The sequence below is a fragment of the Mustela lutreola genome, chromosome 8, assembly GCF_030435805.1.
Source record: "Mustela lutreola isolate mMusLut2 chromosome 8, mMusLut2.pri, whole genome shotgun sequence".
Lineage (NCBI taxonomy): Eukaryota > Metazoa > Chordata > Mammalia > Carnivora > Mustelidae > Mustela > Mustela lutreola.
The window spans coordinates 65,526,034-65,552,862 of record NC_081297.1 but is presented as its reverse complement, the minus strand read 5'-3'; the positions used below and the strand labels follow the sequence as shown (position 1 = coordinate 65,552,862).

At 51.5% G+C, this 26,829-nt stretch overlaps 2 protein-coding genes across 3 annotated transcripts in view; both read left to right on the top strand.

Moving 5' to 3' along the window:
* The window catches only part of LOC131838806 (tubulin alpha-1C chain), a 32,316-nt gene extending 29,267 nt beyond the window's left edge, over window positions 1-3,049 (top strand). For both annotated transcript variants that reach the window (XM_059185464.1, XM_059185463.1), the window contains exons 3-4: window positions 139-287; window positions 1,958-3,049. In XM_059185464.1, coding sequence (XP_059041447.1) covers window positions 139-287; window positions 1,958-2,932 — 1,124 coding nt within the window. In that variant the 3' untranslated portion in view covers window positions 2,933-3,049. The remainder of the gene's footprint in view (window positions 1-138; window positions 288-1,957) is intronic.
* Window positions 3,050-18,991: 15,942 nt separating this feature from the next.
* Window positions 18,992-22,737, top strand: PRPH (peripherin). Its single transcript, XM_059185458.1, has 9 exons — window positions 18,992-19,585; window positions 19,992-20,052; window positions 20,235-20,330; window positions 20,703-20,870; window positions 20,972-21,097; window positions 21,174-21,394; window positions 21,496-21,545; window positions 21,779-21,858; window positions 22,320-22,737. The coding sequence occupies exons 1-9, from the start codon at window positions 19,044-19,046 to the stop codon at window positions 22,383-22,385; spliced, it is 1,410 nt and encodes a 469-aa protein (XP_059041441.1). The 5' UTR covers window positions 18,992-19,043; the 3' UTR covers window positions 22,386-22,737.
* Window positions 22,738-26,829: the final 4,092 nt, after the last annotated feature.

The following is a 26,829-nucleotide window of genomic DNA, read 5'->3' as shown; positions in this document are numbered from 1 at the left end:
TTGGCCTCTGTAACCTGGTGAGCTCCCCCGGGGGGTCTGGGACAGGAGGTCTGTCTTGGGGCTTCAAGGACCCTGTGAAATTGAGCAGGCTTGTGCAGGTGGTGAGTGATGGGGGGCTGCTGTGTTTGCCTTTTCCAGATGAAGTTCGCACTGGCACCTACCGCCAGCTCTTCCACCCTGAGCAGCTCATCACAGGCAAGGAAGATGCTGCCAACAACTACGCCCGAGGGCACTACACCATTGGCAAGGAGATCATTGACCTTGTCTTGGACCGAATTCGGAAGCTGGTAAACATACTTTTTATTTAAAGTGGGGTGAGCGTTTTCTTATAGTTTGGTCCCTCTTAAAGCTGTAAGAATCCTTCTTTGCACACTGAAGTGAGCCGTTGAGTGCTCACTAAGGAACTGGATTTTGAACCAGATGGTCCTGGGTTATGCAACAACTATTTGGGGCCGGTTTAAGTGCTCCATTGCCTATTTCCATGTCTCATAAGGCAGACTTGGGCAATTGCTCGAGGCAGTTAGGGCAATTTACCTAAAGCCTCCTGGGTCCTCACCTTGACTTAACAGTTTAATTGATGTTTAAGATCATTAAACATCCTGGTTCATATTAATCAGCTTCCCTGCTTCAAGTTCCCATGCCCCTTTTAGGTCATCTTAGTCACATTGAGTAGGTGGCAGACTGTGACATGTACTGATCAGACTCCTAAAAAACAATATTGGATTACCTTACGTTTGGTGCTTTGTATCAAGACAGAAGGGTCAGAGCACAAGAAGCCAGCATAACCCTGACTAGAAATGGCAGACACTGGAAACTTCTTATTTACTTATTTAAAAAAAGATTTTATTTATTCATTTGACAGACAGAGATCACAAGTAGGCAAAGAGGCAGACAGAGAAAGAGGAAGGGAAGCAGGCTCCCTGCTGAGCAGAGAGCCCGATGTGGGGCTTGATCCCAGGACCCTGGGATCATGACCTGAACCGAAGGCAGAGGCTTTAACCTACTGAGCCACCCAGTCGCCCCAAATCTCATCACTTCTGAGAAGTGAGGATTGTCAGGTGAGAACTTTGAAAAGTCTCATAGAATGGCAGCTTGTTAACCAGAATGGTGTAGTGAAGTGGTGGAGAGCTCCAGTGATGTTAGGCTTTGTGGAGCTGTGGTAGCATGTCAGCTTTTGCAGAATCCGTAGACTTTCTCTGATAACTAGTGTTTACTGTGTCAGGCTCTCTGACAAGTACTCACTTAATTCTCAACAACCCGAGGTAGGTTACTATTCTCCATTGATAAATGCGAAAGCTGAGATTGGGAAATAAATTTGATCAGAGCCATACAGCAAGGAACTGGTAGAGCCGGATCCGGACCCAGCCTGACTCCTAACACCAGGGCATTGGAACTTGGTTCTTCTGTCGTATTCCAGCTTGGAAAGCAGCTGACAGATCTTTATAAGACCTCCGTTGTAGGGGGCTGGTGGTCCCAGGCCTGTCCTTGCTTGGTAGCTCTCCATCTGTGAGAAATTTCCCTTCCCTGTAGTCACCACAAGGGACAAGGGGGCCAGAGGTTGCCCTCTCAGCGACTGAAACTTGGGCCTTGCCCTCCTGATTCTTCTGTGGAAGTGAAGATAGTTCATTTTTAAATAGCTGTTTAGCAGATTTCCCCCCTTCCAAGAACTGTGAAAAGTTTCCCTGAATTTGAGCACTTAGAAGCTTGTTATAATTGCTGTCTTAGCAAATACTGTTCAGAAGATTAAAGAAATTTCAATTGGGAGCATCTGGCTGGCTCAGAAGAGTGCTCCACTCTTGATCTCAGGCTTGTGAGTTTGAGCCCCACATTAAATGTAGAGGTTACTTTAAAAAAACTTAAAACAATTTAAAAAAAAAGTCTCGATCAATGGAATTTTGAATTGAAAGAAGTCATTGCAGCTTTCACCAAGGCTAAATTTAAAACTTTTCTTTTACAGGCTGACCAGTGCACAGGTCTTCAGGGCTTCTTGGTTTTCCACAGCTTTGGAGGGGGAACTGGTTCCGGGTTCACCTCCCTGCTGATGGAACGTCTCTCTGTCGATTATGGCAAGAAGTCCAAGCTGGAGTTCTCCATCTACCCAGCCCCTCAGGTTTCCACAGCTGTAGTTGAGCCCTACAACTCCATCCTCACTACCCACACCACCCTGGAGCACTCTGATTGTGCCTTCATGGTAGACAACGAGGCCATCTATGACATCTGTCGTAGAAACCTTGATATCGAACGCCCAACCTACACTAACCTTAACCGCCTTATTAGCCAGATTGTGTCCTCCATCACCGCTTCCCTCAGATTTGATGGAGCCCTGAACGTTGATCTGACAGAATTCCAGACCAACCTGGTGCCCTATCCCCGTATCCACTTCCCTCTGGCCACCTATGCCCCCGTCATCTCTGCTGAGAAAGCCTACCATGAACAGCTTACAGTAGCAGAGATCACCAATGCGTGCTTTGAGCCAGCCAACCAGATGGTGAAATGTGACCCTCGCCATGGTAAATACATGGCTTGCTGCCTGTTGTACCGTGGCGATGTGGTTCCCAAAGATGTCAATGCCGCCATTGCCACCATCAAGACCAAGCGTACCATCCAGTTTGTGGACTGGTGCCCCACTGGCTTCAAAGTGGGCATTAATTACCAGCCTCCCACAGTGGTGCCCGGTGGAGACCTGGCCAAAGTCCAGCGAGCTGTGTGCATGCTGAGCAACACCACAGCCATCGCTGAGGCCTGGGCTCGCCTGGACCACAAGTTTGACCTGATGTATGCCAAGCGTGCCTTTGTTCACTGGTATGTGGGGGAGGGCATGGAGGAAGGGGAGTTTTCTGAGGCCCGTGAGGACATGGCTGCCCTTGAGAAGGATTATGAGGAGGTCGGAGCGGATAGTGCTGAGGGAGAGGATGAGGGTGAAGAGTATTAGGCTGTCTGCTATGATTTTTACACTCCGTTGTCTTGACTGTCTTTTTTCTGTTCTGGAAGCTGTCTGTCCATGGCCCTAACTTGTCAATAAAAGTGATATTTCCATTTTAAATATCAAGCTGGCTTCTGTATCATGGTAATTACTAGCCCTACTTACTTAAGGCCAATTGGGAGTGGAGGAGGCTGGCAGAGGCTCTCCCCAGTCATTGGATCAACACTGTAGGTAGCTTCTGGGTACCATGCACTGTGCTAAGTGGTTTGTTTCACTGAAGACCCGATTGATGAGCAGGGATAGAATCCTGTCACCAGCAAGGCAACAGGCTCAGGTTGGGCCAGTGTTTCTCAGGCTAAAGTGTGGATGTGAATCACACGTAGGTATTAAGATTTAGGTCCTCATCTGTGGGTCTGGAGGGGAGCGTTAGAAAATAATGATTTTTTTTTAATTTATTTTTTTTAACAAGCTTCCAGCTCCTGCTCTTGGTCTGCTGGGACTGCCTGTAAAATAGTAAGGGGGTTAGGGAACCTAGCTAGTAGGCGGTAGAGCCAAGATTCAAGGAACCAGCCAGGGTACAGAAACTATTGCTGTCAGGATTTAAGAACGTCTTAACAGTCACGTGGGAAGGGCTGAGAACTGTGCTGATCTGTTCCATACTTAACCAAAATCTACAGTGGCAAATAAGATTGTGCCTGAAGAAGTTACCACTCGGAGAAAGTAGAGCTGGCCGAGACACAAAATTGAAGTCACAAGTTGTTAAGCGTATTGGTACTTGACCCAGTGGGCGTGATGCATGGGTCGGAAAGCTTGGAGAGGGAAGATCCCCTAATTGGGACCCTCTTCCAAGTACATGTTAGAAGCAGGGTGGTTCTTGATGTGTGGGTGGTGCCAAATGGCTGTGTGATGGGTAGTCAGGGACCCTTAGGAGTGTGGCTAATAAGGTGGAGCTAAGCAGTGAAAAGGGTTGGGTCTCAGGCGGGAAGGAGGAACCAGTTCCGGTGCTTGGGTGCGGGTCCTGGCGGGAATGCTACCCAAGTGGCAGGGGATGGGTCCAGAGCTGCAGATGTGTCTGCCTTTGCTCTGTGACTGATTGTACTCCGCTGGGGCTCCGTTCCCTCTTTCTTTTCCTGCTGGTGTTTTCACCCCTGACTCTGAGGAAGGAAAGCATCTGAAAAACAGCCATTCTCTCTGCCCCCTTCCAAGGTGCTTCAACTTAGTATCCCGGGAGGCCCTTAGAGCTTTCATTGTTAGAGCAGCTGTGGTCTTCTTATCCTGAAGATAACCTGGAGCCCCTGGGGCCGGTCACCCCTGACTTGGAACAACCCCTCCAATGACCTCAGTAAGCCTTTACAGATAAATTGTTCTCTATGTGTGCCAAGACCTGAAAAAGGTTGGAAACCTTGAAGCAGCCACAATGGTGTGGGGGTGAAAGAAGAATTTAGTTGAGAAGAAATATTCTAGTGGAACAGAGCCTGGGGAATTGGAAGAACAAAGTGCTAGTGGTTGGGGAGGGATCTGTCCTTGCAATGATTTTTTATTTTTTCCCCTCCATGTTGGTGAGAGAGTGAATAGAAGTTAGCCTGCAGCAAGAACAAATATACCCCAAGGTCTAGGTCACTGCTTTGTGGCTGACAATCATCTGATCTGCCCTTGAGCACAAATGGAAAGTCTGGACTCAGAACAGCTGCCATGGCTGATGCTGCTGAGGCTTGATGGCAATAAATGGAGAAAGGCTAAGATTGGCTGCAGCCCCAGACTCTGGCTGTGTGGACAGAGGGCTTAGGCTGCCCTCAGCTGACCTGACCAGAGGAGCTATCTGCTTCTGCCCCATGGAGGCTGCTGGCCACTGAGGGCCTGTGGGCCCAGGCACGGCTGCTTTCAGCTAGGACCTGGAGGGATGTGTATGGGCTGTCCACTTGTTCTGTGTTTGGGAAGCCACCGGCAAATGCCTCTGTTCCAGTAGGAATCTGTCAAACAGCCCAGTACTGGTCCAGAGGTGGCCAGGTGGGATCTAGCTTGGAGAGAGCCCATCTTCGGGCCTCTGACTTCTGGAAAGTGTGTGGCAATTCGGAGTGAGGTTGTTGCTGTGGGAAGAAGGGGGGGCTGTGTCAGGGTGGGAGTGTTTCATGATCTTCACAACACCCTTCCACAGCTGAGGAAGTTGAAACAGCTTAAATTTCTAGCCTAAGGCTATAGAACAAGTGGTCAGGCTGAAATTTGACCCCAGAACTCCAATTCCAAAGCCCTTGTTCACACTACCTTGCCAAGTAGCACCCAGGGAGGACAGGGGCCACTTCTGGGAGCATGTGGGGCCTTAGGGAAGCCCTTGCACGGGCTCTCTGTGGTCCTGTGACTTTCTAGGAGCCCCATTCCCGGGCCCAGTGGCAGCAGAATGACCCAGGGTGGCAATGCCAGCTCGTTCCCACCGTCCAAGCTGTAGCTTCTCCAGGGAAAGGACTTTCGTGTCTGGGCCCCTCTCCGAGCTCCACAAGTCCATTTCCAGATTGTGGACAAATAGCATCCTTTCCGGTAGCTGCTACCATCCAGCCAGACTCCTGCTGACAAGACACCCGCTGCCAGGCAGGCAGGACAGCTCCCGCCCCCAGCACCAGGGCCAAGATGGTCAGCTCTTGTCAGCCAAGGCCACGAGGTAAAGCCGGCAGAGATGGCCCAGGCAGATGGCTCCTGGAGTCCAATACCAGGGCAGCACAAGTTGAAGGGAATAGAGCCCCCACATGCTGGGGTGGAGAAGATTCCCAGCTTCTCCCCCATGGAGGAAGTCCTCTTTACTGGTACTCTCATCAGCCTGTCACTGCCCCTTTCGTTGGAGAGCCTGGTATCTCTGAGTTTGCGAGTCCTGAGCGGGTTCTGGGAAAATGGTTTCTTCCTCATCCCCCATCCCCTCTGAGTCTGCTGCAGGAGAGAAACACTCAGCAGCAGGGAGAGAGGCTTGTCTCCTTGGGTCATAATACAGAGAATGCTTTTAAACACCTGTCTCACCACCAGAAGGTTTCTTCTTCATTTGCTTTTTCAAATGAGAACAGAATGTAAAGCTCTCCTAATTACACGAGAGAGTTTTGTCTATATTCACGCATTAGTCTGATTCACTGAGGGTGTGGGTGGGTGGAAATTCTGTGTCATTGCAGTCACCCATCACCTCCCTCCCCGCACTCTGTTCTTACCAAATAGCTCATGTGGCTCACAGGAGATGTCTAGCCTGACAGTAAACTAATACTAAAATGCCCTTGGCCAAGGTAATCACATCCAATTATATGATTATAACAATCATTTCCATTTTTCAGCTTAACTCACTCGGTATTTTCAAAGAACCTAATTGGTGCGAGTCACTGTGCCGGATACTGTAGGGCTTATATTTAGCTTTTTTTGTCCCTCCCCTACACTGTAGAGACAGATAACAGAGGCACGACCCTAATTCAAGGCAGTATGGGCCCCATGTCTGAAGAGATTGTCACATGTCACAGCCACAATGACACATCTACCCAAAGCCGTCCCGGTGGGTGGCTCCACCTGCCGTCACAGCCCGGCTCCGTTTAGGTGTTGGGCACCCACGGGCACTGGGGAAGCTGGGTCTCTCCAGCCCCAGGGTGAATCTTGGTCTCAGCTGCTGGAGGTAATTCCAGTTCTGTGGCCAGAGATTGGCTAAGGAAACAGCCTGTGATGCTGTTGACATGAGAAGGGAAGTAAGATCTGCTGCTTGGGGGTTGGGGGGAGGATGTCCTTAGAAAAATTTCCTTGCTCTTGAAAAGGAACGCAGGGGGACGTCTGGGTGGCTCAGTTGGTTGGACGACTGCCTTCGGCTCAGGTCATGATCCTGGAGTCCCGGGATCGAGTCCCGCATCGGGCTCCCAGCTCCATGGGGAGTCTGCTTCTCTGTCTGACCTTCTCCTCGCTCATGCTCTCTCTCACTGTCTCTCTCTCAAATAAATAAATAAAGTCTTTAAAAAAAAAAAAAAAAAAGAAAGAAAAGGAACGCAGGGAAAGGATTTCTGTCCCTTACAATACTTGGGTATTACTGCGTGAGCAGACGGTGCTGGACGGTGCAGCAGTCATCTTATGACTGAGGGGACGAACGCCAACACTCAAAAGCTAACGCTCTGGGTGTGACAGGGCAGAAAGGAAAAGAACCTGGCTTCTTGGTGGGATGTTGAGGCCCTGAATTAACCAGACTTGAAACTTCTCTGCCTCTCGTTTTCTCATTATCTGAGATTTTAAAATCCCCCCCCTTTTTTTTAATTTAAGTTCAATTAATTAACATATAATGTATTACTGGTTTCAGAGGTAGATGTCACTGATTTCATCAGTCTTATAGAACACCCAGTGCTCATTGCATCATGTGCCCTCCTTAATGTCCATCGCCCAGCTACACCACCCCCATCCCTCTCCCCTCCAGCAATCTTCAGTTTGTTTCCTATGATTAAGAGTCTCTTATGGTTTGTCTCCCTCTCTGATTTTGTCTTGTTTTATTTTTTCCTCTCTTCCTCTATGACCCTCTGTTTTGTTTCTTAAATTCCATGTATGAGTGAGATCATATGATATTTGTCTTTCTCTGGTTGATTTATTTCACTTAGCATAATAACCTCTAGTTCCAGCTATGTTGTTTCAAATGGCAAGATTTCCTTTTTTGATGGCTGTGTAATATTCCATCATATGTTTACCATATCATCTTTATCCACTCATCTGTTGATGGACATCTGTGCTCTTCCCATAGTTTGGCTATTGTGGACATTGCTGCTATAAACATTGGGGTGCAGGTGCCCCTTCGGATCACTACATTTATATCTTTGGAGCAAATACGCAGTAATGTAATTCCTGGGTCATAGGGTAGCTCTATTTTCACCTTTCTGAGGAAACTCCATACTGTTTTCCAGAGTGGCTGCACCAGCTTGCATTCCCACCAACAGTGTAGGAGGGTTCCCTTTGCTCTGCATCCTCACCAACATCTGTTTCCTGCCTTATAAATTTTAGCCATTCTGATTGGTGCGAGGTGGAATCTCACTGTGGTTCTGGTTTGTATTTCCCTGATGCCAAGTGATATTGACCATTTTTTTTCATATGTCTGTTGGCCATGTGGATGTCTTCTTTGGAGAAATGTCTGTTCATATCTTCTGACCATTTCTTAATTGGATTATGTGCTCTTTGGGTGTTGAGTTTGATAAGTTCTTTGTAGATTTTGGATACTAACCTTTACCTGATAAGATATTACAAATCTCTTCTCCCATTCGTAGGTTGCTTTTTAGTTTTGTTGACTGTTTCCTTTGCTGTGAAGAAGCTTTTTATCTTCATGAAGTCCCAATAGTTCATTTTTGCCTTTGTTTCCCTTGCCTTTGGAGAGACATGTCTAGCAAAAAAACTGCTGTGGCCGAGGTCACAGAGGTTGCTGCCTGTGTTCTCTAGGATTTTGATGGATTCTTGTCTCACATTTAGGTCTTAAAAACCCCCTTATTGTTTAGGACATTTTTGAGTTGGGTTTTCTATTGCTTCCTGCCAAAAAGCATACATCTAATACAACAGGGATGTCTGACTGGCTCAGTCGCATGCAACTCTCTATCCTGTGGTTGTAAGTTTGAGCCCCATGTGGGGTATGGAGCCTACTTAAAATTAAAAAAAAAATTAAAGACCTTATATAATAGTTCATAGAAAATTTTGGTAAAATGCTTAATAATAAAAATATTAAGGTCCTTTTAAATGTGTATATCCTGTTTTCCAGAGCAAACATAGCCCTGGGAGACCACAGATTCTCTGCTCCCCAGGAGCTGGCTGAACTTAAAGTCATAAATTGAAAGTGCCCAGAGAACATCTGCAGGTTCGAAAAATGTACCTTCTATCCTTTTACATGCAACTGTGAATGGAACCCTAGTCTGATTTGCTGGTGGTATTGAAGAGCGAGGAGGCCCACTCTGGGAGAATCACCTCCCCGCAGGAAGCCTAGCCAGAAGATCTAGCCTAGGACCCAGGGCAGTCCCAGTTCTCCCAGAGCCTAGGGAGCTTTGAGCATGATTTTTTTTTAAAGATTTTATTTGTTTATTTGAGAGAGAGCGAGCCCACAAGCAGGAGGGGGCGGGGGGTTAGAGGGAGAAGCAGGCTCCCTGCCAAGTGGGGCTTGATCTCAGAACCCTGGGATCATGACCTGAGCAGAAGGCCAAACTTGAGTCTTGAGACAAGAACCAAACCAGATCCTGCAGGCTGCAGGCTGTGGATAGGGGTCACTCTGCTCTTGTTCCTGAGTATGAAGGCCCTTGAATCCTTAAGAAGAAAAAGCCTGCAAGGTCCTCTCTCCCTCTCTCACCCACTTGGTTTCCCCTACACTTTCTCGCTTCTCCCCATCTACCTCACCCCTCATCCTCTCCTCTCTCCACTTCTGTTTCTCCCTTCCCTCTGTCTCCCACTTATCTCTTTTCCCCATCTCCGTGTCCTCTGCTGCCTCCCTTCTCTCCAGCCGAGAGCATTCCCCTAAGGTACAAGTGTTTTTTTTCTTCCCTTTCCTCTCCCTGCCTTCTTCTTCCCTTCTCCTTCTCCTCCTCCTTCCTCTTTATGTGCAAGTAATATTTATTTCTACCCTGGTTGCTAGTAACAGTGTCATACAATTTTTTGTGAAAATTCACCCTGCCATACTGTGAAAACCTCTAACAGACCCCGACAATGGCCGTCTCTGGCTGGGAGATGACTCGCAGGCTCCCAGAGTGCAGGACTGGCTGGGCCCCGCTGTCAGATGAGTGTCTGCATGGCCTGCAGGCAGAGGGCCGGCAGGGCAGTTTGTAGGTATCAGACTCTTTGAACTTGGCTGTTCAGCTGTCACCAGGCCTCTCTGCACAGGAGGTAGGGCGAGATGGATGGCAGAGTGTAATGACTGCAGAAAGGAGCATCCTGGCAGCTGGCCAGATGGGCAGGAGCCCCTGTCCTGACTCCTTGCAGGGCCGTGCATGTGCTCCAGCCAGTGCCTGGTTAGAGAGGAGGTACGCAGGGGTCCTCTAGCTGAGGCCACGAGCCAAGGTCCCACCTCTTCACAGCCCCCAGAATTGTAAGTACCACCTCCCACCACAGCATCTTCTTTGTGTGGGGGAGAGGAGCTTCGTGTCCCAGAGTTTCCTGCTCTAACCTTCCCCTGGATCAGACTAAAGGACTCATAGCAGTTGTCTGGAGGGAGGGAGTCCGCCAAGTGGGCCAGCATCAAGCCCACACCTCCTCTTGGGCAATCTGAATCACCAGAGAGTTGGGGTTTCGGGAGGACATCACTGACCCCCCAGGACGCCCTGACTGTGGTCTACTCTGAAAGTGGCTCCTTCAGCTGCAGATGAGATCACACGTATGTTCCAGCTGTGGTACAAGCGAGCCCAGGATGTGTTGCCACCGCTTCCCCCATCCCTTCCCCTCTCCGTACAGGGACTGCTGCTCCTTCTTATCCAGAGAATCCTGGCGCATCATGCCATGAGGGAGGAGCTTCAAGCTCCTGGGAAGCAGTGCCCTGAGACCCACCAGGATCTTTAAGAAATGTTTCTTTTATTCCCTGAGTCCCCTACTCAACAACATAGCTGCTTGGAAAAAAATGTTGGAGATCATTTAAGCCAACCCCTTTATTTATTTTTTTTAAGAGACTTTATTTATTTATTTGAGAGAGAGGGACCAAGAGAGAGAGAGCATGAGAGGGGAGAAGGTCAGAGGGAGAAGCAGACTCCCCATGGAGCTGAGAACCCGATGTGGGACTTGATCCCAGGACTCCAGGATTATGACCTGAGCCGAAGGCAGTCACTTAACCAACTGAGCCACCCAGGCACCCGAGCTAACCCCCCCCCTTTTTTTTTTTAAGATTTTATTTATTTATTTGACAGAGAGAAATCACAAGTAGGCAGAGAGGCAGGCAGAGAGAGATAGAGAGGAGGAAGCAGGCTCCCTGCTGAGCAGAGAGCCTGATGCGGGACTCGATCCCAGGACCCTGAGATCATGACCTGAGCCGAAGGCAGCGGCTTAACCACTGAGCCACCCAGGCGCCCCAAGAGCTAACCCCTTTTTTTAACTCTGTGGACGGCACACACGGCCCAGTAACTGGCCCAGGCCTGGGACCCAGTTGCTTGATTAGTGGTTCGGCACTCTGTCCTTGCAACCTGAGCCATCTTCTGTGTAAACCCCTCTGCCTCACTTTTCCACCCTCCATAAACCAGTCCTACCCGCCCAGGATGCCCACAGCCTTGCCACAAACCTCTTCAGCCCTAGCCTCACTAAGGCGCTGCTGTTCTCCATCATGTTCCCTAGAGTTCAGCCATCCAAATCCCGGCCATCCCTCAAGGCCTTTGAATCAACTCAGCACAGTCTGGGTTTTTTTTTTTTTTTTCCTTTTTTTTTTTTTTTTTTTAAGATTTTATTTATTTATCAGAGAGAGAGAAGGGGAGAAAGCGAGTACAGGCAGACAGAATGGCAGGCAGAGGCAGAGGGAGAAGCAGGCTCCCCGCTGAGCAAGGAACCAGATGTGGGACTCCATCCCAGGATGCTGGGATCATGACCTGAGCCGAAGGCAGCTGCTTAACCAACTGAGCCACCCAGGCATCCCCACAGTCTGTTTTCACTGGTGGAGCTGTTGGACCAGAGCAACAGGCTTGTTCAAGACTGCAGGGCTCATTATGGGCTAGGCCAGAGAGAGCACCTGCCATGTCCCTTCACAGGGGGTGGCACCGCTCCTGCCAGGCAGGGACCTACTGACCAATGAACGACCTACGAATTGTAAACCAGCTGAAAGGCATTGAGCCCATAGGGGAGATGCTAGGAAATGAGGTTAAGTTCAGGGGACCCCCGTGCACCCATGTTTGATTGGCAAGGCTGGCTCCATGTGGAGACAATAGGCTGAGAGGAGAGAAGTCTTTGCTACAGTCTCTCTGACTCTGGAGACAACATCCTCTGCTGGGAGTGGAGAGAAGCTCTCATCAGGCACAGTCTCTTCCAAGAGATGCAGTGTCAAGTGGAGGCCAAGAGGAGAAGCCCAGTTTCTATTCTGACCAGCGGTGTGACTAACTGCAACTGCTCCTTCTTGGTCTCTCTCACCCAGTAGCCAGAGCCTCTGCCTTGCCCCACAACAGTGTCAAAGACAGTGAGACTGACCTACTAGAAAGTTCTGGGGAGTCATGACACTTTGCTCTTAGAGGCACTCCTGTGGGCACCGGCCAAGAACAAGAACATTCCCTTACACATACCATCCCTAAAAACAGAATACTCATTCCATAGCATATAATACGCAAATTATTGCAATATCACCCCCCCCCTTCAAATCCAGGATCCAATCTAGGTTTACATATTGCATTTAGCTGTTGTTTATCCTGATCCATCTCTCTCTCTCTCTCACTCTCTTTTTTGTCTACAACAATCTCCCACTGTAGTGGGTTGAGTGGTGGCCCATTAAAAAGATATGTCAACATCTGGGAGCAGGTGAATGTGACTATATTTGGAAGAAGGGTCTTTGCAAAATATAGTTAAGGATCTTGAGATCATCTTGGATGAACTGGGTCCCCAAAGATAATTGTCTTTATAAGACAGAAAAGAGAAGACATAGACACAGAAGAGAAGGCCATGTAAAGACCAAGACAGAGATTACAGATGCAGCCACAAGCCAAGGAACACCAGAAGCCGCCAGAAACTGGAAGAGGCAAGGAAGGACTCTCCCCTAGAGCCTTTGGAGGTACAGACCTGCCAATATCTTGATTTTGGACTTCCAGACTCCAAAACTGTGAGAATGAATTTCTTGGTGTTTTAAGCCACCAAGTTTGTGGTGATTTCTTATGGCATCCCTAGGAAATGAATTTTCCCACTTAAAAAAAAAAGATACTGACATTTTTGGGATGCCTGGGTGGCTCAGTTGGTTAAGCATCTGCCTTTGGCTCAGGTCATGATCCCAGAGTCCTGGGATCCATCAGGCTTCTTGCTCAGTGGAGAGCCTGCTTCTCCCTCTCCTTCTGCCCCTCCCCCTGTTTGTGCTTTCTCACTCAAATAAATAAATACAATCTTTAAAGAAAAATGACACTGACTTTTTAAAGTGTCTTGGAATTGTTGTACTATAGAATGTCCCAATTCTGAAATTGTTTTCAGATTGACCTTTTAAAGTCATAAATCAGATCTAGTCACTCCCCTGCTTAAAGCCCTCCCCTGGCTTTTCATTGCATTAAAATAAAATAAGCTATAAACTCTTAACTCTGATTTACAAAGCCCTGCGTGCCCAGACTCCTTCCCACATCTTTAACCTCACCTTTCCCTCTCTCCTCCTAGCCCATCTTGCTCCCGCTTCACTGACCTTTCTCTAACCCCTGAAACATGCCAAGCTCATCCCAGACTTACCCCTATGCTCTGGCTCTTCCTTCTGCCCAGGTGACAAGCAAATACTATTCTTGATCTTTGATCCCAGATGGGGGAAAATAGCTAGGAAGGACATTCTTGGAACAATTGGGGGAATTCTTATAGGATTGTTTATTAGATAATATGGTTCTATCAGTGTTAAACTTCTTGAGTGGGTTAATAGTACTGTAGGAAAAGGTCTTTGTTCTTAGGAGATGCATGCTGAAGTCTAGGGGTAAAATATCATGATGCCTGAAACTTACTTTCAAAGGGATAGTGGCAAAATATTGACAACTGGAGAGTCTGGGAGAAGGGTATAGTGGTGTTTACAGTGGGCTTCTTTCAACTCTTTCTGGGTTTGAAACTCTTCAAAATAAAATGGGGGAAAAGATGGACAATTTAAAGAAAAAAACTTCATCCTAGAATACTCAAATTTCCACGTGCATCCAAAATCACCTAGGAAGTTTGTTAAAACGCAGATTCTAGAGATTCAGAAGACCTGGGTGGGGCACTGGGATCTACTTTTTAATAGTCCGGCAGGTGACTGTCAAGCCCTCAGGCCATGCCCTGAGGAGAAAAAGCCACTTAGTGTTCCACGTCCATAAGCTGCTCTCCTGTTCTCCAGCAGAGGGGTAGGGTAGCTGATTGGAAAGGTCAGGAAGGCAGGACTGGAGACTGTGAGCATAGTAGACGTTGAGGAGGCTGGGGGTGGTGTTTGAAGGCAGAGAATGGATTTTTGCCCTGCTTCCCTGGCTTTTTGCTTGAGGGTGGGAGTTGCCAGGGCAGCTCCTGGAGACAGGTGAAGAATGGAGTCAGGGTTCTGACTGTTCTCCAACAGCAACCAGTGTTGCTGTTCTACTTTACGAACACTTATGAATTTTTCTCAGCTGTAGAAAGAAGGTTCAATAACGGTGAATTCCCCAAATTTCAATGTTCCATGAACCAGGAGTCTTAGATGTACGGACTGCAGACATGTCATTCTAGCTTCTGACCAGAAGGTGGCAGCAACACATTTCTCTCTAGTTTCTGGACCACTTCTCAAGGGAAAGATATTTTTTCAGGGGCCTCAGAGTTCCCCTTCAGTTTAACCAACATTATTTGACCTAGATCCTATGCTATACTCCACAGTCACAAAGGTGACTAAAACCTGATCCATGACCTCAAAGATCATATTGTCAGGGATGGGGGAGTCAGACATATAAACAGACTGGTGCTAGTTTACTAGCTGTGTGACCTTGGGCAAGTTGCTTAACCTCTCTGGGCCTCAGCTTTTTCAACTGTAGAACGGGAATCATAATAGTCCTTATGTTGTAGGGTGATTTGAAGGATTAAAAATGATAATGTGTGTAGAACGTATGCCATATAGGAAATGTTAGCTATTACTGTACAATACAGTGAGAAAAGGGATGGCATGGAAAAGACACCCAGAGTGCCCTCTAACTGGGTGGAGTGGAAGCCCCAGATGGAGATAATGGGGAAGGGATTCCATTCTGGTGCAGCCACTTCGTCAGTGGGGACCCTGTGGCTGGACCAGTCGCCTGGGAGAGAAGCCACTTTGAGAAGTGTGGAGCTGGAATGATCGTGGTTGAGGCTCCTCTTAGCTTCTATGGGGCCAGAGCCCAGAGAACATCAGCAGCGCCTGACCCACCAGGATGTGCCTTCCTGCAGAGGGAGCCACTCCTAGCTTGCTGTGCAATCTCAGATAGGCAACGTTGTCCCTCTAAACCTTGAGTTCTACCTAAGTGATGGGAACAGAGACCACAGAACCACCGGATGGGGCCGAGTCCCACATCCGGGCACTGTGGAGATTCGGCTGGAGAGTCAGCTAGTTCAGGGGCAGCAGGACTTGGAGCTAGGGGTATGAAGGGGAAGCCCTAGGAAGGCAAAGAGATCTTGAGGATGACACTGGACTACCCCCAGGATGTGGACTGGAGGTCAAGCCAGTTCTAGGGTTCTGAAGGGCAGGGGGACCCCAGCTGACACTTAGTTACAAGTAATTAGGGCTATGGCATGGCTCCTCTATGTCTCAGTTTCTTCTCCATCACAGATCAGGGGAAGAAGGCCATCAGTAGTGCTGAGCACCTACTGTGAGCCTCATGACATGCTATTTACTCTGTGTACAAGTAATACATGAAGTACTTAGATCTCACTTAGATGTCACAACACCCAGGGAGGGGTCATTATCCCTATTTTATAGATGAAGAAACAGAAGCTCAGAGAGGACAAGTAAGTTGCCCAGGGTCACACAGCTCAGAAGTGCCCAGGCTGCTGGCCTGATCTCTTCTCCTATGACCTTTTCCTTCATTCAACTTTAGCCTCCGTTGCCCACTTCCTTAAAAACACTCTGGAAATCTTATCATTCATAAATACCACAGTTCTAGAATCACAAATTCCTGCATCTCACTCTCTGAAAAAACTTCCTACTGCCCCCCCCCCCCACCCAGTGCCTCTTTCAATTCTTCTGTATGAGGAGTGTTATTTGACCTTGCCCAGGAGGCCAGCTATGGACCTTTTTACTCTCCCAATCTCCTACCCTCTCTTGCCCACACACCCCTTCCTTGTCTAGCTTTAAGTCCATGGCCTGCCATTCGGCAGCACTCTTGCCAGTAAACTTCATTGCTCACCTTCCTTGCAAACCTCTGAACGCATCTGTCATTCCCCTCCAAGCCTTCACCAGAGCAGCAGAAGAGGACGAGTATTTCTAATACTGGCTAGTACTTACCAGCACATATTAGCACTGAGTGCCTCATATATGGTAACTCAGCTAACCCTCCCGTAGCATAGGTTGGTACAATTCTCATTGCCCCATTTGTGGACAAAGAAAATGGAGCGAACAGCGGTGAAAACACTCACCCGGACCCAAAAGCAAACAGCTAATTAAACTGAGGACCCAGGCAGTCTTCCCAGAGTCCATGTCTTCGTCAGTACATTGAGGAAAGATCAGCCAGGCAGTACTTGGCTCCTTCTACCCTGGGTCCAGAACTGCTCTCAGCCACTAGCAGGGGCAATCCAAAAGAAGTCCAGATCCTCACCGTGTTCGGCAGCTGACAGCATCACTTGGGCAGTCAGTAATGGTAATAGTAAGACTAACTTCCAGCCATTATCGTATGTATCCTAAGTATTGAATCCTCCCACCAACAGTGTGAGGTAGAAGTTACGATGATCTACATTTCACTGCGGGACATGGAAGGACATTGTAAATTCCTGCCTGTATTCCTACAACACAGAATGTTGGAGTCAGATGGGAGGCTTGGCCACTGGATACCGGAGCCCTGGCTCTCAACCATGACCCTTTCTCACCTTTCTTCTGGCCTTAAGATCTCCCAGGCCCAGCTCTTTCTGAGTAAGGGGAAGGAGGCTTCTCTGACTCGCTAGCTTGCCTTGTTCCCCCACCCAGGCCCTGGCCTCACTCCCTCCACAGCTCCCAGAGCCCTGCCGAGGAGGCTCTGGTTCCCTCTCCTCTGAGGTACCCATGTGCTGAGCTGGGAGCTTAAGCCGCGGAGAGGTGGGCACTCCACCTGGAACTGCCTGAGCCCAGCCCAAGGGGCCTCTATGTGATTCTCAAAGGCCCAGATCTACCAGCAGCTCAGTATAAAGACAGAGTCTGGGAAGGACCAGCTCAGACTCCCAGTTTGCTCCCTATGGACCGTAGACAGGGACGGGCTAGGGCCTAGGCTGGGGTAAATGGGGGTCTTGGCCAATGGCAGCTGGGGTCTCAGAGCCTAGGGCTATGGCAGAAAGCACCAAAGTTTCCCCAGCATCCTGCCCCACCCTGACATATACACACACAGCCCCCAAGCTCCTCCCCACCCCCCAAGCCAGACCCTACTCCTCCCCACTCCTAGAAGTCAAGGGGACAAGCCCAGGTTTGTCTGTCCTGTCCCCCCCCCGCCCCCATCCTTCTTCTTCCCATTCCCCTGGCAACCAAACCAGATCCATCAAGGAGAAGGACCTGGCAGCTGTGCAGGGAGAGACTAATGGCCCGGAAGGAAGGAGGGGCCTGGAGAGGAGATGAAGGAAGGCGGTAGATGTGAGCGGGCGGGCGTTGGCCCATCTCAGAGGACACACAAAGGAGGGGAGGTTCCTCTGCCCTGCAATGCTGAGGAGCTGGCTGGCCAAGGAGCCGCCCTCCTCTCCCCCTCACCCAGAGATCCAGCCTGGAGTCCCAAACCTGCTTTCCCAGATGCCCAGCTCTGGTCCTCAGGGCCTGTCTGAGGTGGACCTGTCCGTGCTGGAAAGCCCTGGAGTCCGCGGCAGCAGCAGCCCCCTGGCTCTTGGCAAACCCAACGGGCCTCAGCAGCCTGCCTCCTGCAGACCACCTGAGCTGCCTCTGTCCACTCCGGGGCGGCCTGTGCCTGAGTTCTGGAAGCTGCAGACATGCAAAGGCCAGACGTCAGCCTTCCCGATAACTGGGGTGGGGGAGGGCTGGATGGGCTGTGTGGTTGTGTGTGTGTGATGTGTGTGCGTATAAGTGAGGTCCTGCTGTTACATTACGCGGATGCATCTTGTGTGCATAGGCTTGTGGATCTGCTCTGGGGCCTTCTCTCTCCTCTTTCAGTCCCTGGACCACTAGCAATGGGCACTTTCTCCTTCCCCATCTCTTCCCCATCCAGCCCTACCCATCCCTGGGTACCTGCAACTCCTCCATACTGGTAACCGGTTCCTGCCAGTCGCTTCATGTCTCAGCCTTGGCAGCCGCTGCCGCCCCTCAGCCCCCTCCCCTTCCTACCTCAGGAATTGCTCTGGTTCCTGTAAGGCCCATGACTGAGCAGCAGTTGGTTGGGGGAAGGGAGAATCCAGGAAAGCCGGACGGTGGACAACCACCTCATTCAGCTCAGCCCCTGGCAGGGCACCCACCCTCCCGTGTGGGAACCCCGAGCTGGGCCCAGCCACCCTCTGCACCCTCTGCTGGGCCCACCCAGCAGGGGTCCAGCTTTGGGAGCTGTGTCTTTAAGGCTGAAACATCAGCAGGCAACCCCCTGGCCAAGTGTCCAGAGGAGGGGGAGGGGACATGGCCAGTCCATTAGCAGCAGAGCTGGCGCCAGGCAGCAGACCTCCATTGGGCCCTGGGGATTATGGAAGGATTAGCCCTTCCCCACCCCCCCCCCTTGGCTCCCTCGGCCCTCCTGTCCCCTATTTCTCCCTGGGTGCGGTAACAGGGGTAGCTGACAGCAGGTAAAAGCAGGGCCTAGCCTTCAGGGGACAAGTAGGGGCACAGGCCCCAGGGCCCAAGCCAGGCCAACTCTCCGGGGCCACCTTCTCACTGCTCATGAGCCAGCAGCCTGCTCTTTAACCTCCAGGCCTCCTATCCCCCCATTATTTTTTGCACTGAGGTATAACTGACCTAACATATTAATTTCAGGTGGATAATGATTCTACATTTGTACATCGATTTTTACCAGCTCTTGCAGGCAGGAACCCCAGCTCCAGTCAGGCCCTCCCAGCCTAGGTTCCCCGCTCTGGATGTTGCTGGAAGGATCCATCCAGCTGAGCCCCCAGCCCAGGCCTGCGGGTGGTCGCCAGGCCCGCTTCCTTCCCGGCCAGCAACAGGGGGAATCAAGTAGGCAGGGCGCCAACAACCTTGGAGGGAGGGTGCGGCTCTCTTGCCGCTCCGCAGGGGTGGGGCGTCCCCCTCCCCACAGAGACCCACTGTCAGGCCAGTGGGAGGAGCTGCCCGTGCCCCCCCTGAGCCCGAAGGCCTATAAAGCCGCCTCGCAGCGGTCCGCAGCTCCCTCCCAGCTCCCGGACCAGCTCTGCCCGCGGTGACTGCCAGTCCTCGGCCGCCATGAGCCACCCGTCGGGCCTCCGAGCCAGCGTCGCTTCCACCTCCTACCGCCGCACCTTCGGGCCACCGCCCTCACTGTCCCCCGGGGCCTACTCCTATGCGTCCAGCTCCCGCTTCTCGAGCAGTCGCCTGCTGGGATCGGCGTCCACGGGCTCCTCGGTGCGCCTGGGCAGTTTCCGCGGCCCCCGGTCGGGAGCGGGCGCCCTCCTGCGCCTGCCCTCGGAGCGCCTCGACTTTTCCATGGCCGAGGCTCTCAACCAGGAGTTCCTGGCCACGCGCAGCAATGAGAAGCAGGAGCTGCAGGAGCTCAACGACCGCTTCGCCAACTTCATTGAGAAGGTGCGCTTCCTGGAGCAGCAGAACGCGGCCTTGCGTGGGGAGCTGAGCCAGGCCCGGGGCCAGGAGCCGGCGCGCGCCGACCAGCTGTGCCAGCAGGAGCTGCGCGAGCTGCGGAGGGAGCTCGAGCTGCTGGGCCGCGAGCGCGACCGGGTGCAGGTGGAGCGCGACGGGCTGGCGGAGGACCTGGCGGCGCTCAAGCAGAGGTCAGGGAGCAGGGCCGGGTCTGGGCGGCGGCCGTCGAGGCGGCTGCTCCTCGCTCCGCTCCCTTCCCCACCAGTCGCCTGGGGGAGTGTCTCCTCTCGGTCTACACAGGAGTGCGCAGGGAGCAAGGCTTGCCCGCGGGCTCTCGCCCCCGCCGACCCTCCCCCACCACTTTGCTGCCTCTCTGGGGAGGGGAGAGAGGAGGAGTTACCATGCCTCCCCTGTGGAAAAAGGGGTCCCATCTCATCTCCCAGTCCGTTAGAGAGAAAGCGGGCGAGGCCATTGGGCCGGTTGAAGACCCGTCCTCAGCCCTGGACAGCAGCAGCCTCTAATCTAGACCCTGGGGTGCGCGGCCCGATGGTTGGGCGATGACTCTGCCCCTCAGCCTCTGCCCACCCTTCTTGCCAGGTTGGAGGAGGAGACGCGCAAGAGGGAGGACGCGGAGCACAACCTCGTGCTCTTCCGCAAGGTGAGCCCGGGCCCCACGTCACCCAGTCTCCCCACGTCTACCCCCGCCTGCGTATCTAGGGTGACATGTGCGGGCGCCAGGAGGCGACCAGAAGCCTCCAGAGACAGGCAGGGAGGGCCTGGCCCTTCCCCGGCCTGAGCAGCCCCTCCCTGCTCTTGAACCCCCTCGGCCACCCCACTAAGGACGTGGACGACGCCACTCTGTCCCGCCTGGAACTAGAGCGCAAGATCGAGTCTTTGATGGATGAGATTGAGTTCCTCAAGAAGCTACATGAGGAGGTAGGTGGACCGAGGGTCAGGGCAGGCTTCGAAGGTTGCAGGTGGTCGCATTGGAGCTGAAACGCAGGCGGTGGAGAAGACTGCAGCTGAGGGATTGCCCTGGGGGAGTTAGACGCAGCCCCTCAACCCCGGTCTACAGGTGGTTTGACTCCCACCCCTGCGCCACCTGGTGGCGAGCAGCGGAGCTGCACCCTGGAACTTGGCCGCGGCCTTGGAGCGGACCGGGGCGCAGGACGCGCAGACCAAGCGCGCTGCGCTCCCTGGCGCCCCCATCTGTTCGTTCGAGTGTTTCTTTTTCTGCGCGTGAACTGCTAGGCAGGCCCGCGTGAGATCCGCGCGGCAACCTCAACAACTTGTTGTCCTGGGCGGCAGGAGCTGCGAGACCTGCAGGTGAGCGTGGAGAGCCAGCAGGTGCAGCAGGTCGAGGTGGAGGCCACCGTGAAGCCGGAGCTGACGGCGGCGCTGAGGGACATCCGAGCGCAGTACGAGAGCATCGCGGCGAAGAACCTGCAGGAGGCAGAGGAGTGGTACAAGTCCAAAGTGCGAGAGCCCGGGAGGGTGAGGGAGGGTCTGGGCGAGTGGGGCGCAGCAGGGAGGGCGCGTCCCGCCAGCTCACGGCCGGGTTGCCTCGCGCGCCGCAGTACGCGGACCTGTCCGACGCCGCCAACCGGAACCACGAGGCCCTGCGTCAGGCCAAGCAGGAGATGAATGAGTCCCGACGCCAGATACAGAGCCTGACTTGCGAGGTGGACGGGCTGCGCGGCACGGTGAGTTTCGGACTTCGGGCCCCGGGCGGCGGTGGGGGTGGAGGCTGTTCCCCCAGTGACCCCCTGCTGCCCCCAGAACGAGGCGCTGCTCAGACAGCTGCGGGAGTTAGAGGAGCAGTTTGCCCTGGAGGCGGGCGGGTATCAAGCGGGCGCCGCGAGACTCGAGGAGGAGCTGCGACAGCTGAAGGAGGAGATGGCACGGCACCTGCGCGAATACCAGGAGCTCCTCAACGTCAAGATGGCCCTGGACATCGAGATCGCCACCTACCGGAAGCTTCTGGAGGGCGAGGAGAGCAGGTGGGGGCAGTGCTGCTGGGGGTGGGAGGATGGTGGGGATTGGGCGTTTAGGGAAGGGGTGGGGCCTGGGCCGAGTCGCCCACTCCTGGTTTCGTTCCCAGGATCTCTGTGCCAATCCATTCTTTTGCATCCTTGAGTATAAAGACGACCGGTGAGTCTCCCACGCCTGGCTTTAAACCTCCCTGTCCCCTGCCCTGACCAGACTCTTGCTATGCCCCTGCTCAGGGATGGATTCTGTCCATTAACTTCTGGGTCCTAGTCTATACTCAGGCCTGCTCCTCATGCCCTGCCACTCCCCTCCCCTTCCCTCATAGATGAGAGGCAGGGCTTAGAAGGAGAGACACCACAATCCTCTCTTCCACCCCTTCATCCCGCTTTTTCCAGTACCTGAGGTGGAGCCTCCTCAGGACAGCCACAGCAGGAAGATGGTTCTGATCAAGACCATTGAGACGCGGGATGGAGAGGTGAGATGGACCACTTGAACCCAGGACCCCATCATTGGCCATATTATTTCTAGGCCCCAACATGGCTGCAGCTGATTTTTTTTTTTTTAAGATTTTATTTATTTATTTGACAGGCAGAGATTATAAGTAGGCAGAGAGGCAGGCAGAGAGAAAGAGGAGGAAGCAGGCTCCCCGCTGAGCAGAGAGCTTGATGGGGGGCTCGATCCCAGGATTCTGGGACCATGATCTGAGCCTAAGGCAGAGGCTTTAGCCCACTGAGCCACCCAGGCACCCCATGGCTGCCGCTGATTTTAGAGTATTGTGGGTTAGTGGTCTTTGGAGCAAGAGGGACAGAGAGGAGGTGGATGGTCAGTCAGGAGCCTCTGCTCGTTTTGCTGGAGAAGGAGACAGCATACCCCAAAGGAGATCACAGGGGGGTTGTGCTGAGTGGTTTGTGCCCTTCACATGCCTTGCCCCACCAGGTGGTGACCGAGTCCCAGAAGGAGCAGCGCAGTGAGCTGGACAAGTCTTCTACTCACAGCTACTGAACCCATTGGTCCAGAGCTCCCTGACCCTGCCCTAGCCCTACTCCAAGTCCCAGACCCCAGTACCAGTACTGAATTAGCCCTCTCTGGCTCTGCATGTGTCTAAGGGATGCCACAAGTCACCCCTTCCCGGGCCTGTGGCCAAGCCCTACCCAGCCAGCCATAGCTGGCCCTTTCCTCCCTGCCCTGGTACGTATCTGTGACCTATATGCCCTATATATGACCTATATATCCCCTTATCGAGTCCTAGTAAGAGGCCGGCGATCTCCAGATCTAGTCATTATCCCATGACCAGTGGAGTGGGCCAGGATCTGAGTTCCACTTTTGAATCAAATAAAACTGCTGTCAAGAGAAACCTCTCCAGTGCGTTTGTCTCTATGGAAGTGAGGGTGGCTATGGGGATGGGGCTCAGCAGTATTTTTCCCTTGCCTCTAGTCATTTCTTTCCTGCATCCTGTATCTTGGCATCTGTGACTCCTCTATCTATCCTTCTCCTAGTTCTACATCCACTGCTTCTCAACTTCTGTGTGTCGGTAGCAGCCCTGAATGTCCAGGAGGTGCCTTCTGGGTGCACCCTAGCCCCTCAAGCTGAGCGTGTCCAGACAGGGCTCCGCACTTCCCTCTCTACCTGCCATCGTGTTCTTCCTTTGGGGTTTCCCACTCTAGAAGAGGTTACCACTAAGGGGAACGAGACTGCCACGGAACAAGACTGCCACATTAGAACACCTCATCTTCTACCCCTTCTTTTCTTCACCTAGCCACCAATTCTGTAAATTCTACTTCTCATCTTCTACCCCTTCTTTTCTTCACCTAGCCACCAATTCTGTAAATTCTACTTCTTAACTCAAGTCTTTTTTTTTTTTAGATTTATTTATTTATTTGATAGACAGAAATCACAAGGAGGCAGAGAGGCAGGCAGAGAGAGGAGGAAGCAGGCTCCCCGCAGAGCAGAGAGCCCGATGCGGGACTCGATCCCAGGACCCTGGGATCACGACCTGAGCCGAAGGCAGAAGCTTTAACCCACTGAGCCACCCAGGCGTCCCGATCAAGTCTTGTCTTGTTCTCCCTGTCCCCACTGCCACCACCCTAGTCCACCCACTGTTTGCCTGGGTCTGTTATCTCCCTCACTGATCTCTTTCCCCTGGCCTAGTCCTGCCACCCACCTAAACCTACTTGACACTCTTAGCAAATCAGACTCTGCCACCATCACTCCCTATCCTGCTTGAAAATGTCTCCTTCTACAATGCCCACTAACTCTACTCCGTCCTGCCCTCGCCTTCAAGTCAAAATCCATTTGAGTTTGTTTAAAGATTTTATTTATTTGTTAGATCACAAGTAGGCAGAGAGGCAGACAGGGTCGGGGTAGACAAAGGCTCCCTGCTGAGCAGAGAGCCCATGAGGGGCTCAATCCCAGGACCCTGAGACCATGACCTGAGCCAAAGGCAGAGGCTCAACGCACTGAGCCACCCAGGTGCCCCTCTGAGTTTTTTAAAATTATCTTTTTCACTCAATTATTGTGCTACATGCAGGAAGTAAGCCAGAGTCCCTGCTCTCAAGGAGCCCCCAGTCTGGGGTAGGGGACAGGGACTTACCAGCAGGTCGTTCCAGCCTTGTAAAGAGTGCTATGACTGGGAAAGAAGATGACATTGTGGGGACATGAGGAAGAGCATTTAAACCAGCCTCACAGTAAAGGCACGGCTTCCCGAAGGTGGCCCCACCATGCTGAGCACTGAAATGAGCAGGAATTATTCGGGAAAGCAGGGAGAGAAAGAGGCCTTTCTAGGCAGGTAAGTCCGTTGGGAGGGACAGAAAGCCAGTTTGCGAACTGGAAGTACTTCTCTCATCTAGAATAAAGGACAGAAAGGAGGAATGGCACTGAGGTTGGAAAGATGACACAAGGGCTGGGTCATGCAGGACTTCACATGCCATATGAAGGCTTTCCAAATGCATCCTAAGGAAAGGGGAAAAAAACGTGGTTTCATCAGAGGGGAAAGCATTCAGATTCTCATTTGAGACAAATCACTCCCGCCATGGTGTGCAGAAGCCATTAGGAGGTGGAGAACCAGGCAGAGGCTGTTGCAGTGAAACGGGCAAGAGGTGTTAGTGAGCAGAGACATGGGTGGATCTGAGAAATAATTGGAGGGAGGGACTCTGCAACACCTAAGGAAACAGTGCCTCTGGGGGGCCGAAGGGAAATAAATAGCAATGACCGACAGTTTTGGCTTGAGTCAGGCAGATGGTGGATCTTTCACAGAAACAGGGAAGATGAGAGAGGAGGGGAGGAGGGGGCCCAGACAACAGTCCGTTTTAGGCCTACTGAGTGTGAGATGCTCTGGAACAGCCCGGAGGAAGAGCTGAGAGGCAGGCAGATCCATAGGTCTGGAGTTCAGGTGTGATGGGATATTTTGAGAAACTGAATCTATCAGGATGCTAGCTATCTGTATCTCATTTTTTAAAGAAACATACCTCTTTTTTTTTTTTAAGAAAAAGAAAGAAATAGCTCATGTAACCAGCCAGTGGTAGGCAGGCTCTGAGGGCTGTTGATTCAGTAGTTCAATGATGTCATCAAGGACTTAGATTCTGGTCAAGGTTGTACTCAGCCTTCCTCTTGAACTTTTGTCCTTGAGATAGTTCTCCTCATGGGCCCAAGATGGCTGCCAGCAGCTACTGCGCGGTACTTCCCTCTTCACATCCAGTGGAGAAAAGACAAAAACCTCCTCCCAGGTATGAGATATAAGTTCTTTCCTTTACACTATCTGGCTAAGGCCACTGTTGTGCCCAATCTTGGAGTAGTAACAGTAGCCAGGGAAAGCTAATCATGTGATTAGCTTGGGCTAATCATCTGATATGGGGTAGACGCTGAGAACCAACCACAATATCCGTTGCAAATTTTGTGCAGGCTTCTCAACGCCATTGCCCTCCACACATGGATGCACATATACATGCATTGTTTATACCTCTTGCTTTCTCTCCCTTTCACTCAGTGGCACTTATTATCCCAGAGGAGAAATATCACTACCCAGGAACAGACGAAAGCTTTGGAGTTGCCTCAGAAAGGCAAGGCAAGAGAAAACTTTCAAGGGGGAGTGCTGGCTGCACCAGAGGATGCTGGGAGCATGGGTTAGATAACAGTTGGAAAATCTGGGCTCTATCAACAAGGAAGACCAGGGAGACTACGGGAAGGGCCTCCTCAGGGCAGGGCGGTGTCAGAGACAAAAACACCGCCACCTGAAGAGTGAGCCCAGGTGAGGGAGTAGAGAGTGGATTACACCCTTGAGATACCTGAGCATAGGAAAGAAAGAACCAGAGCAAAGACCTGCATTTGAGAAGTGAAATTTTGGAGAAAGGCGAAACTAAACCAGTAGTTTTCAAATAGTAGGTAAGGAAACTTTGTGATATAAATTACTGGGTCAAGACCAACATTTAAAAAGAAAAATAATAAAAAGTGTTGGAGTGTGGTGAAACTTTTCAATTTATATACATGTGTACTGGCTTGTCATATAAAACACATTTTTTTTGAGATTGATTTGTTTATTTATTTGACAAAAAGAGACACAGTGAAAGAGGGAACATAAGCAGGAGGAGTGGGAGAGGGAGAAGCATGCTTCCTGCTGAGCAGGGAGCCCAACTGGGGCTCAATACCCTGCCCCTGGGATCATGACCTGAGCTGAAGGCAGATGCTTAACAACTGAACCACCCAGGGGCCCCTAAAATGCATTTTTTTAAAAAAATCTTGGATTGTGGCAAAAAAAAAAAAAGAAAGAAAAACAAAACCCATACTTGAACATGTTTAAATGCTGGAGAGAATTAGAAAAAAATCAAATTGTCATGGGTGGATCCAGACATCTGCTGAAATGACACTAACTCAGACTTGGCTGTGATTGAAGAGTTTTAGGAAAACTCTAAATCCAATTCCAACCAAGGGGGATCAGATGCTAACCTCAGGAAGACAGGGCTGGGATTTGATTGTAATTAAGAAAGCTTATACCACATTGATTTTATCATACTCAGCTTGCTGGAAGCATGGAGCCAGTTCCCATGACATCTATAAGAAGGTCATCTCAAAAGCAAGGAGGTGACCTGGGGTAGGTCCTAGAAGGAACCAGACGTGGTGGGCATGTGGGCAGGTGTCCTGGACCCCAGGGAGGTGCCTGCTATGGTAGCAGGGATGATTCCTCAGGGGCCGCCTATAGCAGGTGGAAGGAGCTCAGTGATCCGTACTTCGAACAACAGACGCACCAGACATCTCAGGCAAAGGGGAGTGACTTGTGACCTGACACCTGGAAATAAGGGGACTGAGAGTGGGAGTGGCTTAACTGGAACCCGGAAACATGGGGCTGGTGGGGGGGCGGGGATCTGGCTTCCCAGGAAGAAGGGCTCTGCAGCCCTCCAGGCCCCACTGAGCCTGAGAAGCAACAGAAAGGCCCCTCAGCAGCAGGAGCCCACTG

Excerpts from the sequence above, each read along its gene's own strand:
- PRPH (XM_059185458.1), top strand. The coding sequence starts at position 19,044 with ATGAGCCACCCGTCGGGCCTCCGAGCCAGCGTCGCTTCCACCTCCTAC. Across the intron at positions 21,098-21,173 it reads TGGACGGGCTGCGCGGCACG|AACGAGGCGCTGCTCAGACA; the intron begins GTGAGTTTCGGA and ends TGCTGCCCCCAG. Across the intron at positions 21,859-22,319 it reads TTGAGACGCGGGATGGAGAG|GTGGTGACCGAGTCCCAGAA; the intron begins GTGAGATGGACC and ends TTGCCCCACCAG.